Below are 18,213 nucleotides of genomic sequence, written 5' to 3'. Positions count from 1 at the left end.
ATGGAAACTTGCTCAGTGCACAACACATAGTAAATGCTAAATATCAACTTATGAAATGTATATTAACTAATTTTACTGTCATAACAACCCTACAACATAGGTACTATTTCTATCCCTATTTTACAGATGGAGAAACTAAGGCACAGATTTGTTAGGTGATTTGTCCAAGATCTCAAATAATAGAACTTTGGCCTTATGCTCTTAATTTCTAGGCTACAGTAGGCAGGCCGCCCAACTTTGACAAGTGAGATAAGAAGAGAAGTCTGTTGGGAAACAGCTGGGACAATTTGCTCTTTCCTAAAAGAGAGCTGCAGGAAGAGACAGTCTTATTATTTTCTTTGGAGGTTTTGTTTCTCCTCTCATGCTGCCAGTGAAGGATGAGGTTAACACTGAGAATGGCAGAGCAGAGAAATGGAGTAATTCAGTGTCTCTAAGACATTGTTGAACTGCTAAAATCAGCAACCAAAAGAGCAAAAATTCTAAATGAACTACTTCTGGAGATGGTACCATCTGTGTGATTCCTGTTATGTGAGATAATTTCTTGTTTATCAGGCTTAGTTTGGGGATTTTTAAAAAACTTGAAAATGGTCCAAACAGGGTTGCTTTCCATACACAGACCAGGGATTGAACCTGCACCCTTTGGTGTATGGAGCAATGCTCCAACCAACTGAGCCACCTGGCCAGGGCTGGTTTTTTCTTTAATCCTCACAGATGTAGAGGAGAGAAGGCAAAGTAAGCAGCACCTGATTATGGTGTTGGTTAGTTGGGACAAGGAGTCTGTGAACCCTCAAACATTAATATTTTTGGTCTCATTACATATCAAAACTTCTTGAGCATCTATTATGAAGATAATCATCCATTTATTTGTTCACTTGTAATGCTTATACTTCTGTAACTTTACTAGTCCAAGGGTGGCATCCTCGTCTTAAAAAGCAGTCTCCAGAGGATGAGGGTAAGTAGTCTAGGAAGACTAGATTGAGTAGACCCTAAGCCAGGGAGTACATATCAATGATGAACCAATTGCCATGCTCCCTACCCTCCTGAAGTGTAAAAATAGAAATGGACAAAGCATATCATTATAAATTTCACCCCATTGACTGAGTGGCCATGGGGATTCTCTCCAGGTAAGTGTACACATAGCTTAGAAGTGCTCAGGAGCAGAGGGAAGGGATGATTCCAAAGGTGAGAGGAGTGCGGATGCTCACAGGTTTCTCACATGAGAAGGAATGGGTGGGTGGGGGTCACACACCAGGTGTGGGAGAACAGGATGGGGAAGAGGGTTAGGGCAGGGTGAGGGGATCAGGACTTAAACTTTAAAGTGTAAATTTTGAGGAAGTTCAATTATAGATTAAACTAATCTTGCACTTAGAAGAGAAGTATAACAGGGGACGCAGGTTTTGGATTTATTGTGCATACATGATGTTTTTATGTCATGGAGGGGTGAGATCTATGCAGCCAGTATTATGAGAAAAGAGAAGCATGCTTCTTAAGAGGCACAAGGAAAACCAGGAGAGCATTTCAGGAGGTAGTGAACTCAGTGACCAGGAAAGGAATAAGCTTTGCGACAGTGGAATTGGGTCTTGAAGGAAGGGAGAAAGAGATTCTAGAAAAAAAGGAACAGTTTGGCAAGACATATAACAGAAAAATCAGGGCACACCACTGAGTTTGGTTGAGGCCTAAGGGGAGTTTGGGGCATTTCATAAAAGATGTTGAATAGCAACTGATAAACAGGCCATGAAGAAGTGATGAATAATTTTGAGCAGGGTCTCAAATAACTTGCTCTGTCATTGCACTTAGGTTTCTGCTTGAATATAATCTCCCAGAAAAGGTCTTCCATGAGCACCTTTCTCCCTTTCCATTGGCTCACAACTCTGCTTCAGTTTTCTTTTCTGTAGTTGACACAATCTATTATTATTATATATTATATACAGATTTGTTTGTGGTCTGTCTCTTTAAATTCTAGAAAGGAAGTGTGAAGAGGGCAGGGCCTTTATTTTGTTCACTGCAGTATTTCCAGTGACTGAACAGTACCTGATAGGTGCTTAATAAATAAATTGTTCATTAATAAATGAATCCATACAATGTAAGTGCGAGGAAAAACAGGTAGCATATGACTGGAAAGTTTGAGGATTAAACTAAAATTACGACATTTTCATCAATGGAGAATGTGAGACCAAGTTTACCGAAGAACCATGTTGGGATGTCTGGGCAGTGTTGAGTGCTCATCTGAGAACAGTAACTGTGTCTTATTCTGTGGTTGTCTTCAGTAACAGCCACATGAATAAGTTCTTGGGACAGAAATGTCAGATATGAGGGTTTCTCTGGGCTGGTGTTTTGCCATGTTCAAGCAGCAGAGGAAGAGATGGACAGAGTTGAGTGCAGCAGGTTGTGGAATCTATACTGAATGAAGTAGACAATCAAGGCAGGAGGGTGGGTCGATGGGAGAGAGAAAAGGGAGCAGTCAATGGAGCCATGGTGTAGATGAAGTTAAAGAATTAGAAGTTATATAGCAAGTGAACTGGAGTGAGAGGATGTTGTCATAGAGAGGGAGATGTTTGAATTTGTGATTTTGGACTAATGTATTTTTCCAACTATAATTGATGAAACAAACGATTACATATGAACATATATGTATATCTTTATAATGGGAGGTTATAGAGCCATTAAATATGATTTGTAAAAATAATTACGTGGAAACATAGTCATGCTATATAAGTGTTAAAAAGAAAACTACAAAATGGAAGATGCCATTTTAAAAATGCTTGAATGGAGTAAAGACTGAAGGAGTGCATGCGAAATGTTGACAATAATTATCTCTCAAGGGTAGAATTATGTGTAACTGCAATTTTTTATAGTTCCTAAACACTATAAATATTTTAATTTTATATTCAAAATAAGTCTTCTTTTCCATTTTTAAAATTTTGTATTCAAAATAAATATTTATGCATTATAAAATAAATATCTTAAAAGATTGCTGGTCATCAGAATTCTCTTGAGAAATTCATATTTTCTACAAAATGGGCAAGATGTGGTACTTAACAGTGGTTCTTGTATGTACCCAAAAGAACTAAAAACAGGGACTCAAGTAGGTATTTGTGCCAATATTCCTGGCAACATTATTCACAGTAGCCAAAAGATAGAAACAAACAAATGTCCATTGACAGATGAATGCATAAAAAAGTGGTATATTCATACAATGGAATATTATCCCACCTCAAGAAGGAATGAAATTCTGACACATGAAAGAGTGTGGATGAACCCTGAAGACATTATGCTGAATGAAATAAGCCAGGCACAAGAGGACAAGTATTGTATGGTTCTACTTACATGAGATGCCCAGAATAGGCAAATGTGTAGAGATGGGAGTGAAATGGTGGCTTCTAGGGACTGGGGAAGGGGGAACAGGGAGTGGCTGTTTCATGGGTGTGGACTTTCAGTTGGGAAGGTGAAAAAGTTCTGGAGATGGTAACCATCATAATGGTGACAGCTGTGCAACCATGTGAATGTAGTTAATACCACTAAACTATACACTTAGAACGGTTAAAGTGGTAGATTTTGTTATGTGTATTTTATCAAATTAGAAAAAGAGGAACTTGAGATATACAAAATTAAGTCAAAATAGTTTCTCAGGGGTTCCCAATCATTCTGCATCGGTAGTTGTCCCATGTCATTTTACAGGCTGCTGTCACCTCTGTAGCCAGTGTCTGATGTTTTTCAAGTAATATTAGGGTGTTTGTTTAGTAATGCTGTTTTAGTCTTTAAGACACACAAATTTATCAAGCACATTCTTAAGAATGACATAGGAAAATGTTAAACATGTCATTTTGCTGGTTGAAATCTGTTTTCTTAATCATGCAAGGGCAGGTGACTGTGCCCTGGGAGAGTCCTCACGGTAGCTCTCCCTCTCCTCCCACTGTATTTGATTATTGGATGTTGGTGTTCTTATTAATGCAAGAGTTCTAGGTGATGCATTGGAAGAACCAGTGGCAGAAGGCAGGAAGCTGATTCCATACATGAGTACAAACTACTTTTAGAGACATGGGCACCCATGGTCCTCTTGAGGCAGAGCAGTTTCCCAGTGGTCTTTCTGCCTAAGTTCCCCTCCCAACAATTTCAGTCCAGCCCAACTGTTGGTGGCCAAGGACTCTTCCTGGAGCTCAGCTCGGATGCCTACTGAGAAGTACTCCTTGGCTCTTCCGTAGGCTTCCATGAGCTGCTCCAACCCTTCATGTGTCTCAAACTGCACTGTGTTCTGGAGTTTTCAGTTTAGGGCCTCCATACATTATTTCCTGTCCCTGAACAGCCCTCCTTCCAGTCTTCAAAGCCTAACCAAATACTAGTTCTTTCAGGGTAATTTTTTAGATTTCCCAACCAGAAATAATCTCTTTTGCAGTCCTCAGAACTTCTTAAGTTGTTCATTATATCTCTCCTGAAGCATGCGCTGTTTCCTTTTTTGACTTCAGGTAATTTATTTATATGCCTTAATTCTTCTATAGATGATGTGGGTGGTGGGTGATGTGGATTTCTGCCATAGACTGAATGGTCCTGTCCTCCTCTAATTCTTATGTGATGGTATTTGGAGATGGACCTTTTGGGGGCATCAGGTTATGAGGGTGGAGCCCCTCTGAATGGGATTAGTGCCCTTTTAAGAACAGACATGAGACGCCAGTGGGAGATGCTGGAGTCACTATTAGCTCTTGGCGGCTTGGTGCTGCTTCGGGACTCTGTGGAGTGGGAGGGCCGCAGCCTCTTGAAGGCGTTAATCAAGAAATCTGCGCTGTGTGGAGAGCAAGTCCACATCCTGGGCTGTGAAGTGAGCGAGGAAGAGTTTCGTCAAGGTTTTGACTCCAGCATCAACAGCCAGCTAGTTTACCATGACCTCTTCAGCGACCCTCTCAACTGGTCAAAGACTGCGGAGGCTGTTCCTGGGGGGCCCCTGGGAGTCTTGAGAGCCATGTGCAGACGGACAGGTCCTGGTCCTGTCACCATTGCTCTTGATTCACTTAGCTGGCTGCTGCTTCACCTTCCCTGCACCACACTCTGCCAGACCCTGCATGCTCTGAGCCATCAGGACTCCCGCCCTGGTAACAGCTACTCAGGCGAACACATGCGTGTGCTGGGCCTGCTACATGAAGAGCTTCATGGCCCAGGCCCCGTGGCAACACTGAGCACCCTTGCTCAGGTTGAGGTGACCCTGAGCGGTACAGGGGGCCAGGCCTCAGCTCATATTCTCTATAGGAGGCCGCAACAGCACCCAACACATGAGGTTAGAAGCATGGGAGGACTAGAGGTTGGAGTCACACAGAGGGGAAGAGCACTAACAGCTGATGTCATCATTTCATTATTTCCCTCATTTAATCTTCTAGCTAACCTGTGAGAGTTTTATTATCCCCTTTTGCAGTCTGGGAAATTCAGATCCTGTCAGCTTAACCAGTGAAAGATACTGCCCTCTAGGAAATGGAAAAGGAGAAAAGACTGGGAGTGGTTACTAGGGGGATAAAGAATAAATCCATATGGAGAGGTTTGAAGGAGGGGTGAGAAGTGGAGAGCAAGAGCTGAAAGCAGCCATTTACCTACCTGATTGGGGCCAGAGGTATTAGAGAGCTATAGATCTCTCTGGTTTCTTCAGCAAAATGGGAAAAAAAAACTACTACTCTCTTTCTCTCCTTTCTTTCACCAGACTCAATGGTTCTCCATCCTGCCTGACTTCAGCCTGGATCTCCAAAGGGTGTCTCCCCTAAAGTTCCAGCCCCTCCCAGATCCTCCTACACCCTCGGTATCTATAAAAGTGCCAGGGCCAGAACAAGAGAATGGAGATTGGGGTCTGGCGAGAATAAAAACTGCAGAGGTTGGGGGTGGAGTCAGACATTAGCGGGAAGGGGCAGAGTGGCAGCATCCTTTGTATCTACAGGTGGATCCCACTACTCACTTGACCTTCAACCTTCACCTGTCCGAGAAAGAGAAGGAAGCCAAAGATAGCCTGATTCTGCCCTTCCAGTTCAGCTCTGAAAAGTAAGGTTGGGACCTATGTGCCTGGGTCCCTGAGTTGAGCCCAGTACCTGGGCCTGAGAGGTGGGGCAACAACAGGTTATTGATTAACCTATCAGACTTTATAGGGGTTGAAGTCCATCTCCATAGTCAAGTCTGGGGAGTGGTTCTCTACCCACCCATAACAACAATGGCAAAGAGCCTTTGTCTCTTTTTCTCCCCATTACAGCCTTGGGTCCCAGCTCCACAGTTGTCCATAGAGCAATCTGGGTCAAGGCTGATTGAGACAAGACCCTCAGGAAATGGCCCTATCTCCAGGCAACGGTGCTAGGACAGGAAACAAGATAAGGAGGGCAAAGGCAGGTTTATACAGGCTTAGTAGATGCCTCTTTTTCTGTACCCAGTGTGTGGGTGGATGAAACAAGACTGGCAGGATCCTTGCCCTCAGGCTACTAGGAATAAGAACTTAAGAGGTATTATTAGGAGAGCAGTGTAAAAGTATTCCACTACCAAACGGTACCTCAGTACTAACTAAACCAGGAGGTCAGAGAAGGAGACTTGGACCAAGAAAACATGGAGGACAAAGAGAGTCATAGTCCCCAAGTATAAGGTATTCAGATAGGACCCCTGTTACCTATCCTTACCAGCACCAATTCTCTTATCTCTCAAGACAGCAGGCTCTACTGTGTCGTGGTCAAGGCCAGGCTACCAGCCACATCTTCTATGAGCCAGATGCTTATGATGACCTGGACCAAGAGGACCCAGATGACGACCTAGATATTTAACTGGCCATGAGATTTGACTAGACTAATTGGGGCGGGGCGGGGGGAGATCTTGGGCCCACAACCATCCTTGTACTGTTCAAGTTGACCTTCACCCTGTCACTGTCCCTGTCCCATCTTTGTTTCCTATGTCTGTGGAGGCCCTTCCCTGTGACTCATGAGCCAGAGAGCAGCATCCAGTGGGTGGGAACAGAGCAGGTGAAAGACCAGGAAATCTGTCCCTGAAGCCTAATAAAGTTGTTTTCAATTAAAAAACAAAAAAAAAAAAAAAAAGAACAGACATGAGTAAAAACAGTCTATTCAATAAATAGTGTTGGGAAAATTGGACAGATACATGCAAAAAAAAAAAAGAAACCAGACAACCTCCTTATACCACACACAAGAATAAACTAAAAATGGATTAAAGGCTTAACAGTAAAACTTAAAACCATAAAAATCCTAGAAGAAAACATAGGCAGTAAAATCTTGGGCATTTCTCATGGCAATATTTTTTCTTATATATCTCCTTGGGCAAGGGAAACAAACAAAAAAAAATAAACAAATGGGGCTACATCAAACTAAAATGTTTTTGCACAGCAAAGGAAACCACCAGCAAAACAAAAAGATAACCCACTAAATGGGAGACCATATTTTCCAATGATAAATTTGATAAGGGGCTAATATCCAAAATTTATAAAGAACTTATAAAACTCAACACCAAAAAGAAAATTCCATTAAAAAATGGGCAAAGGATCTGAATAGATGCTTCTTCAAAGAGGACATACAAATGGCAAACAGATATATGAAAAGATGTTCAACATCACTTATACTTAGAGAAATGCACATTAAAACTACAGTGAGATATCACTACACCCTTCTCAAAATGGCTATCATCAAAAAATCCACAAGCAACAAGTGCTGGAGAGGTTGTAGAGAAAGAGGAGCCCTCATGCACTGCTGGTGGGAATGCAGACTGGTGCAGCCACTGTGGAAAACAATATGGAGTTTCTTTAACATTTAAAAAAATGAATCTATCTGATGACCCAGAGATTCCACATCTGGGAATATATCTGAATTAACCTGAAACATTGATTTGAAAAAAAAATGCACCCTCATATTCATTGCAGTGTTATTTACAATAGTCAAGATATGGAAGCAGCCCAAGCATCCATCAGTAGATGAGTGGATAAAAAAAACTGTGGTACAATTTACACAACGGAATACTACTTGGCTGTATAAAAGAAGGAAATCTTACCTTTTGTGACAGCATGGATGGACCTGGAGAGTATTATGCTTCATGAAATGAGTCAGTCAGAGATTTTAGTATATGTGCAATCCAATGAACAAAACAAACAAACAAAATAGAAACAGACTCATAAATACAGAGAACAGACTGACAACTGTCACAGGGGAGGGTAGTTGGGGGGGAGCTGGGTGAAATAGGTGAAGGTGTTAAGCAAACAAAACAAAACAACTCATAGACACTCACAGACAGACAACAGTATGGTGAGTACCAGAGGGCAATGGGGGGGGGGGGGGTAGAAGAGGGTAAATTGGGAACAAATAGTGTCGGAAGGAGACTTGATTTTGGGTCGTGAACATACAATACAATATATAAATGATGCATTATAGAATAGTATATTTGAAATCTACATAATTTTGTAACCAGTGCAACCCCAATAAATTTAATAAAAATGATGCTAGAAGAATGTGCTTGAAGAATTTCTTTTTAAAGAAATGTCATGAGAGATTCTCTCTCTCTCTCTCTCTCTCTCTCTCTCTCTCTCTCTCTCTCTCTCTCTCTCTCGACACAGCAACAAGACTGTCATCTGCAAACCTGCAAACCAACCAGGAAGTAAGCTGGGGGTGGGGCCGGGACACGGATGTTCTTCTCCCCAGAGAGGGGCTGGCGACACGGGTGCTGGAACGGGACCATTATTTGGACTCGTTCTCTACGGAGCTGACAGCTCCTGGTCATGGTGTGTTCTGTGGAGTTTGGGAATCCGGACTGTAACTGAGGCCTTGCAGTTTTATTATCATGATGTTTGTCATTAAACGAGGCCTCCAGGGCCTGTGCTCTGTGCTGGGCGTTCTGCGCGTGGCGCTCTCGCAGCCACCATGGCGGCTAACTCCAGTCACGGACCTGGAGGCCAAGGCTCACAGCAGGTGAGAGCCCTGGTGGGGATCGCAGCGAGGGCCGCAGGCGAGAAGGGCTGCCTCTGCAGCAGCCCGGGTTTCTTCCTCATCCTCATGCCACACTGCAGGCCACACGCAGCCCTGGACAGAGGGACAGGATGCTGGCGCCTCCCACCTTGGCTGAAGAGTGGAAAAATGCATTAGCAGAGAAACTTGTCAAAAGTTCTGTTCCCCAAACAAATCCTTCCGTAACCCAATATCTCATTTTATTACCATGCCTGCAATTTCACAAATTGTATGTTTGGCTTCAGTTGATATTTCACACCAGAATCTGTCCAAGTGGCTGCTTTAATGTTTGCAGGCACTGAAGGAGAGAAATATACCGGGAGGCCTGCTAATTCTCTTCCGGTCAGGAATCCCGGCACCTTTCTGAGAGCAAAATCTGTTGCCTTGTCTATCAAAAGTTCTAGAGGCATCTGCTTCATCTCATTTCTTTTTGAGAACCAGGGGCACTATAAACGGGGCACCAGAAAGGCAAAGGTTCACAGAGTCAAAGAGTAATCGATGAGGCTCCCACGGTCCGCGCACAGTGCGGCGTCCGCTTCGTCTCCCCTCCGCACCCTCCTCTCTATACTCTCCCGCGAGGATCCTCCAGCCCTCTCGCTTTCATCTCCGTGCTTCTGCATGTGCCGTTCCTTCTATCCAACAGAGCTTTTCTTTTCGGGCACTGACTATGAAGTACGAACTCGTGAAGGCTCCGGTCGCTCCTGGCTCCTAGAGAAAGGAGCAGATGCAGGAGCTGCAGGAGCTGCAGGAGCGTGGCGCCACACACCGTCCCTCAACCAGGGGAATGTGGCTCCTAATGCTGCAGTAGCTCCCTGTGGAGAGGAATGGGCACTCCATCAGGGCGACCACTGCCTAAGGTATATAGATGTCCAGTCCCAGGGTTGTGACCCTGAAACTAATATAATATTGTATATCAACCGTGATGTAAAAATAAACATAATACTAAAAAGGAAAAAAACTTGCCTCTGTGACCTTGGCCTCACTAAGCATCCACTTTCTCATCTGTTAAATTGGGACAGGAGGAGAACCTTCAACAGAGGGCAGCTGTTGGGATTAAATAATTCAGGTGCATCTTCACCATAATTAGCATCACACAGCAAAGGTCAACGCTGGATCTGACTGTTACAGGGGAGAGGCCTACCCTGCCTCCTCCTTCCCCACCCTCCCGCTGCAGAAGCTGCCCCTCATCTCTGATCCTGTTGCACAGTGCTACCTCTAGCATAGCAGGTTCTCTCCTGCTTATGGTCAGTATGTCTTCCTCTCTAGACTATAAACTCTTCAAGGACAGGACTGTGAACTTAAATCCTTCATTTCAAATATTTGCTGCAGTACCTACCATACAGTAGGCATTTAATAAATGCAGGATGATTAAACTTTCATAGTTCTTTTATTTATTTATTACCTTTTATTTACTGTGATCTCAATGGAACTCCCCATGAAATAAGCATGGCAGAAAACCATGTTTTGCAGCTGAGGACAGAACAAAATGAGCCATCTAAGCTCAACAGCAAATTAGTGGCAGAGTCCAGGCTAATTGTAGGTGCCCTGACTCTCTGTCCAGTGCTCCCTCAGGAAGGGCTGAGTCACACCCAGATGAAGAGTATGGGCTTTGGAAGAAGCCAGACCTGATTTCAGAACTTACCTCTCTTACACACCAGCTGTGACTGGGCCACATGATTTCATGTCCCAGACATCCATTTCCTAGTTCTTAAGTGCTGGTCAGCCCAGTGCCTATCTCACAGGACAGCCCAGAGCCAGGTCTGGGGTCAGAGCTCAGGCCAGGGAGCCGTTGCTGGGCAGTGACATTGCAGTCGCCTGTTACAGCACAGCTGCGAAGTCCTGCAGAATGCCTCATCATCCCCATTATGGAGAAGTCTGCAAGCAGTTGTCAGTCCTGTCCTCCATACCTGCATCTCAGGGTGCTTTTACTGAAGGGAAAGGAAAGGACAGTCTGTGACCCTCTGCACGGGCTCCCTGCTGTCTCTTCTGTCTCCCCCGCTGAGCTCACCCACATGAGAGGTGTTGTCCATCTGCACTGCAGTGGCTTCCACTGTCTCAGTGATTGACTTCGTGCCAGGTACACACTGTTTCTCCAATATATCTCAAGTTCAGCTCCTACTGCTACATTTGAACTTGGAGGGAGTTGGAGGGTAGGAATTGTTTGTCAAGGATATGGAAGAATGAGACATCATACTTTTTCCAATGAAAAGGGCAAGATACTGTTTTGCCTTCATACTGCAGCCAAGAACTCAAAGTGTATATATGCTGTGTAAGAGGCTCCAAAATTAGAGTCACTGGACCTCTGCACTTTATAAAAGATGTTCTGTTCACGGATTCAACATTTGTTCATCTCCTAAGAAGTACCAGTCTTGCCGAGGAAGTCAGAAGTGAAAAAGACAAACTATTTAACCCCAAGCAAACAGCTATATAAAAGGAAAGTGAGCTGTGTAGAGAACTTGTTCTAAGACACAGTAGAAGGCTACTGCAGCTCACAGGAGCAGGCATTTGAATTTAGTCCTGAAGGGTGGGGAAGAGGCAGGCAGGGACAGGGATGGTGTGGGTGACGGCACTGGACAGAGAGCTGGAGCACAGAGCTCAGTCCGGTGGGCCAATGGGGGTTTGGGGATGAGAGCAGACGATGAAGAGCCAAGGACTGCTGATCAGGGCCTGGTGACAATGTCAGATCTATGCTCCACAGAGCCCTGCAACAACAGTGGGTGGGGGAACTGAGGCTGAGGAGAGACTGAGGCATAGAGACCTTTAGATAAGTGTTTTTGCTTCTGGAATCAAGGACCATGCATGCCCGTTCTCTCGTAAGTGGCTTATACTCAGTTATGGAGCCAGGTCCATAACTTTACCAACAGTTCTTTTGCTGGAACACCCTGCTTTCTGGTGCTAATTTTAACATCAAAATCCAAATACAACAGGCCCTCAAATAATGTCGTTTCAATCAACATTGCTTTGTTATAATATTGATGAGATGGTATAAGAACGTAGGTCTTGTTTATATCAACTAGCCTATGGTAAACTGGTTTCACTACACATTATCTTGCTTAAAGTCGTAGAACCTATAGACAATGTTAACTGAAGACTTACTGTACAGAAAAGTATTAGGGAAGTGATGAAAAGCCGTGGGATGCCTGAGTCACAGCTCCTCTGCCCTTGAGTAATTGAAGCCAGAGACACTAGTAAGTAACATAACCTGATGAAAAGAGCCACTTGGCCCTCACTAGTGTAGCTCTGTGGGTTGGGCGCCATCTCTGCAAACCAAAAGGTCACTGGCTCAATTCTTGGCCAGGACACATCCTGGGTTTAAGGCCCATGGTAGAGGGCATGAAGGAGGCAACTGATCAATGTTTCTCTCCATCTCTTTCTCTCTCCCTTCTTCTCTCTCTAAAAATAAATATTTTTAAAAATAGCCATTTTTTAAAATGCCCCCTCCCCATTTCTTTCTTCATGTATAGGTCAAACAAAGCACATGAAATAGAGGCTGAAGAGGTCTCACTAAACAACAACCCTTGAATATTACCCAGCATCACATACTAAGGAGGGTCACGTTCTCCTCCTGTGAGTTTGAGAAGGGCACTTGAAGGCAGAGCAATGGAGGCAAGCCAGCCCTCACAACCTGCTCTGGTAAGAGGCAACATCGGACCAGAGCCTAAAACCCCACTGAGCATACTTAGTGGACCCTTTTGGTCCATTCCAAGGATAGATGGACAGAAGTATACCTCTGTGTACAAGGGTGCTTTCTTCACAGGAAACCAGCTAGAATTGGCCAACTGGAGGATGAGGTTTGCATCGGTGTTTTATAAGCCAAGAAGAGGTGTTAGAATGTCCCTCTGCTCTTAAACTGGCTTGGGATAACGTGCTAGTCTAGCTCTGGCAGTTTTTGGCCTATATTTACGGTCATAAGAGAAAGCAGCCCAGCAGAGAGAAGGATTCTGAAAATCCAGGGTGAAAGAGGAGGGAGAAGATGGACAAGGGTCACTGAGAACATGCTAGCAGGTTCAGATGGTCTCAGAGTTATTGTCTTATGCTTAAACTTCCATGGGCCCTGTGGAACAACTTCATGCATCCTGAGATGTAATTTACCAATAATACACTGTGTAAGTGCTCTTAATGAGTTTTATAGATTCAGAAGAAAGAGATTTATTTGCTAAGGCAGTCTTGTAAAAGTAATATATGATGCAATTAACTACCTGATTAGAAGCTAGCTTTTACATTAGAAATTTATTTACAGCAGTAACAATTCTACTAAATGCCAGGAGAATCAGTAAAGTTATAAATGCTATTCAAAGCATACCTTTGAACTGGAGATATAATTACTCTAAAACTTGGCATAGCAACTTTCATTCTGGAGACCTCTTAAAAATAAAGTGGACAATCCAATATTTTATGATATATATAAAGTAGCATCCTTATTTTTCTCCCAATTGTCTTCTATTTAATAGTTAAAGACCTGGAATTCTACCACTGACAATTTAGGCTTTTGGGGTGATTCTCTAGAATTCCTGAATTTTGAAAGCAGATACCTGTCTCTGAAAGGGCTGGGTATCTTGCTAACATTCACAGTCAGGAATTCACCCTGCAGTGTACCTTTTTCACCACTAGATGTTGGTCTTGTCATTTTAATAATTTTGGAAAGTTGGCTGCCCTTCAGAAATAATGCTAAAGGTACTTTGTAAGATACAGAAAACTTAAAAAGATCCAGCAGATCTATCTAGTTCTTACTAAATAGCATGTAGATAAACAAACAGAGAACTGTCTAGAAATTAATCAACAGTTTCAAGCCAGGGCTATTCTCTTTAATGCTTCTGAAAACTGTACTTGGATCTTCTATCAGAGTCCTGTACTTAAGTTATTTGGATGGTATACTGTGGATTTCACAGAATCTGGTTTTCCCAGAAGCTAATCTCCTCTAATTCATCAGCATGGGGTTTGCCATGAGCTAATTGTTGCTTAATTATCTGAATTAAATTGTACTCAGTTCATATGATAAGCCTGCTTTTTGAATACTCCCTGCTTCCTTTAAGCAATCAAGCTGAACTAAAAAAATAAGTGAAGGGGAAAATGGGTCTGTCCTTGCTTCTTCATTGGCCTGAATATTTAGTCCATCAGGATGATGCCTGAGCAATTACGTCTACATCATCTAGGAGAGCTTAGCAAGCAGAAGGAAAGCTGGGGAAATTTAGCAGTCTGCTTTAGAAGAAGAAAGCACAAATTAAGCACAAACCTCAGTTCCTTTAGAAGATGACAGACATGTTTATAGCTTGGAAACTAGTGTTGATTTCTTAAGACCAAAATAAAATGGTAGGTAGTACACAAAATAAGCAGTGATATACCCTTACCTACAAAGGAATCAAAACATCAAGTCATTTATACTTAATGGATCCTTTGGAACTCAATATTAAGACTGAGAATAAAACAAACGAACAAGAAACTGCCAAATATTAATAATCTGACTAGCATTACCCAAGTGATATAACAAATAGTTTACATATATTATGCTATTTGACCATCTCAAGACATCTATATTCATACTTGATTCTGTGTACAGATAAGAAAATTAAAACTCAGTAAGGTTATTTGTTAAAGACCGTCCAGTTAAAAATTGTGGGAGTAGGATGTGAATTCAAGGCTTTGGACTTAAAATCCAGGGTCCTTTCCCCACAGTCCAACTAACCATGTGGGAGTTTTCATAAGGAAATGATGCAACTGGGAACACAGTGCCAGTTGCAGCTGCCCAAGTGGAGTGGTGGGAAGTGAGCATCATTGGGGAACACGGGCACTTTGCTGTGATTAAATTTAGCCTTCAGTAACTCTACTTTCTCAGAGAAAGTAGATAGAAATACAATATCTGAAATTTTCAAAATGGAAGAGAGAAGAAAGAAAAAAAAACAAAACCTTGATCAATCCAAATGAAGGCAGGGAAAAAGAAAGCACAGAAAAAGCAGGATAAACAGAAAGCATAAAATAAGATAGCAAAAATAAACCAAATATATTAGTAATTATAATAAATGTAAATAGACTTAATTACCTATCAATTAAAAGCCAACAATTGTCAGGGGAATAAAAAGAAAAAAATCCAGTTATCTGTTGGGTACAAGAGATTATTCGGAGTAAAGAATATAAATATGCAACAAAAAATGCAACTGTTTTCCAGAAAGACGTAAAAATTTTACATCTGTATGCACTTATTAATATAGGTTGAAATACATATAAGCAAAAATTGGCAATCTATAAAAAGAATCAGACAATCCCAATTTTTAACACTCGTCTCTGTTATTGGTTTGATTTGAAAATCCAACTGCTAAGCTTGATCTAATGAATATATGCACAACGCTATACTCACTAAGAAGAGGATACTCAAACTTTCCAAGAATCAATGCAACATTTACAGCATTGACCAAATACTGTGTCATAAATTAATTTTTAACAAACGATGTAGTTAAAAAAAATCATACAGAACAAATTCTCTCACCAGAGTCATACAGAGAGATCTAATCAGATCACTGGGGAGAAGTAGGGAGGGGCCATAGGAGCAGTTTGCCAGGCAACAGTAAGCAGTCTAGGACTGATCTGGCTGAGAAGCTGACCACCTCCAGAGCGCATGGAATTATGGGTGAAAAGATTTGAAATAAAAGAAGTGGTCTCAGGCTCTTGGAGGGGCACTGGCTCTTTTGGGCCTTCTTTCTTCAGGAGGCCTGGATGATCATGCTGTAGCTGTCTGCATTTCCCAGTGGACAGTATTTTTGGATGGGAAGGAACTCTGGGTGCAGCCTAGGGTCAGGTGGGCCTGGTAGTGGGTGGCACGGTTATTCTGTGGGTGTTCTAGAGGGGACGGGCTCTGAGGCAGAAGCCTGCCATTCTTCCAAAAATTGTGTAGCTTTTGTATCATATGTTGTTTTAGTTTATAAACTAACCCTATAGAAATAAGAGAATAAACTAATAGTGGAAAAATGATAGGAGAACTCAAGTGTTAGAGTTTAGTCTTAATTGATAGGTTTAAATGATTGAAGCTGTAACTAAAGAGTTAAAGAGTTGAGCCTTAATTGATAGGCATAAATGCCTAATGAAAGTGGAAAGCTGTTATTCCAAAACTGTGAAGCTTTTGAATAAAGACTCCCTTCCTTTATCACCAAACTTTTGCCTCTGGAATTTGGCATAGAGGGTGGCAGAAGGCAGCAGGACCCCAATTATTGTTCAATAACAAAAAGGTAAAAAACTTAGAAATCACTGACCAAAAGGTAAATGAAAAACCTGTATATTCATGAATTTGAAGATACAGTTCTAAGTAATCTTTGTGTCAAAAAAATAAATCAGATTGGTGCTTAGAATGTATTTGAACTAAATGACAATTAAAATTCCACAAATGCACCTTGAATCATACAGCTAAGGCATACTTAAAAGAAAATTTATAGAAATAATTACTTACATTAGAAAAGATAAAAGGTAGGAAATTAACAAGCTAAAAATTCACTTCAAGAAGGTTGAAAAAGAAAGTAAAACTTCCCAAAATAGAGGAAATAAAATAACAATAAACAGACTAATAAAATAAAAGAACCGAGAAAAAATAGTCACAAGGTGAAAATTCAGTCCACTGAAAAGACTGAAAATGTAGGTAAACCCTTGATAGGATTAATCAAAAGAAAAGAAGACATGGCCAGCTAACATATGAAAAGATGTTCAACATCACAATCACTACAGAAATGCAAAACAAAACAACAATGAGATATCACTATTTAAAAAAGAAAAGAAAAGAAAAGAAGTAGCCTTGGCAGGAATGGAAAGCAGTTGGACCCCAGTGCACCGTTGGTGGAAATGTAAAATGGTGAAACTGTTACCAAAAACAATGGGGAAGTACCTTAAAAAATTAAAGATAGAATTACCATGTGATCAAGCAATCCCACTTCTGGGTATTTATCCAAAAGAACTGAAAGCAGGATCTGGAAGATATTTGCACACTCATGTTTATTGCAGAATTATTCATAATAACCAACAGGTGGAAGCAAGGCATGTGTCCATTGATGAACGAGCGAGTAAACAAAATGTGGTATATCCATGCAATGGAATATTAGTCAGCCTTAAAGGGAAGAATATGCTGTTATACGCTACAACATAGATGAACCTGGAAGACACTATTCTGAGTGCAATAATCTAGTCAGAAAAAAGACAAACACTGCACTATTCCACTGATATAAAGTCCTAGAGTGTCAAATTCCTGGAAGCAGAAAGTAGAATGGTGGCTTCCAGGAAACAGGAAGAGGGGTAAATGGGGAGTTGTTGTTTAATGGGTATAGAGTTTCAGTTTCGCAAGATGAAAGTTCTAGAGGTCTGTGGTATGACAATATGAGTATATTTAACACCACTGAATTGTATACTTAAAAATGGCCAAGAAGGCAAATTTTGTTATGTATTTTCTACCACAATTTTAAAAAGTAAAGACAAATAATATAAGTAATAAAAAGGAGACATACCTACAAAGAAAATAAAGACAATATCGAGGTGATCATTTTACAATATATACAAATATCAAGTCATTGTGTTTATATCTGAAACAAATATAATGTTACATGTCAGTTATACCTCAGTAAAAAAATAAAATGAGACCTGAAGTACAGGAATAAGCATCTATGAAAAGGGTTGGGAGAGAGGCATTTTAGGCAGAGAGGACAGAACATGCTAAGGTTATATACATAAAGAAAGTGAGGAAAAGACAAATGTATAGATTTTGTTCTTTCTTTTTAAATGGGTTCATAGAGTTTTATATTTAAAAAAGACCAAAGACATGAAAATAATAAAAGAATATCACCAACACTAATAATTTTATGTTAATAAAACAAAAAATTTGGAATGCACAATTTTGTGCAAAGATCTAAAATTTAAATATTTACTCAATAAAAAACCGAGAAACTTAATAATCCTGTAGCCATAAAGATATTGATTTTTCAGTAGTTAAAATTTGCACAAATAAAACACCATATATGGATGATTTTATAGATAAGTTTTTTTTGTTTTGTTTTGGTTTTTTTTTTGGAAATGGTCAGAAGTCACTGAGATCCCAAACTAGCAAAGATAAAACTGGGTAACATTGTAAGAAAAGTATTATGTGACCATAAAATAAAGGTAACTGGTTTATAAACTGGCTCTAAATCAACAAAAAAACTTTCAAACAATGAGATTATCGCTAGAATAGGTACATGATCTTCCAAAGGAATATTGTAATCTTACTCTTTATTTCTTTATAATATTTAAACATTGA

The 18,213-nt window shown here is 41.1% G+C and overlaps 1 protein-coding gene across 2 annotated transcripts; it reads left to right on the top strand.

Moving 5' to 3' along the window:
* Positions 1-4,667: 4,667 nt before the first annotated feature.
* On the top strand, positions 4,668-7,028 carry LOC150000241 (elongator complex protein 5-like). 2 transcript variants are annotated; one of them, XM_090288984.1, is made up of 4 exons: positions 4,668-5,266; positions 5,681-5,776; positions 5,912-6,012; positions 6,663-7,028. In XM_090288984.1, the coding sequence occupies exons 1-4, from the start codon at positions 4,676-4,678 to the stop codon at positions 6,763-6,765; spliced, it is 891 nt and encodes a 296-aa protein (XP_090145110.1). In that variant the 5' UTR covers positions 4,668-4,675; the 3' UTR covers positions 6,766-7,028. The 2 variants fall into 2 exon arrangements, with proteins under 2 accessions (XP_090145110.1, XP_090145109.1); XM_090288983.1 differs by having other exon boundaries at positions 6,659-7,026.
* Positions 7,029-18,213: the final 11,185 nt, after the last annotated feature.

Source organism: Furipterus horrens, unplaced genomic scaffold (genome assembly GCF_987537825.1).
Source record: "Furipterus horrens unplaced genomic scaffold, mFurHor1.1.pri manual_scaffold_10, whole genome shotgun sequence".
Lineage (NCBI taxonomy): Eukaryota > Metazoa > Chordata > Mammalia > Chiroptera > Furipteridae > Furipterus > Furipterus horrens.
The sequence above is the reverse complement of the archived record's forward strand: the minus strand, read 5'-3'. Positions and strand labels throughout refer to the sequence as shown.

Bases quoted from the DNA above. Each gene is read 5' to 3' on its own strand.
- LOC150000241 (XM_090288983.1), top strand. From the start codon at position 4,676: ATGCTGGAGTCACTATTAGCTCTTGGCGGCTTGGTGCTGCTTCGGGAC. The intron at 5,777-5,911 runs GTATCTATAAAA...TTGTATCTACAG, and splicing joins CAGATCCTCCTACACCCTCG to GTGGATCCCACTACTCACTT. The intron at 6,013-6,658 runs GTAAGGTTGGGA...TTATCTCTCAAG, and splicing joins TTCCAGTTCAGCTCTGAAAA to ACAGCAGGCTCTACTGTGTC.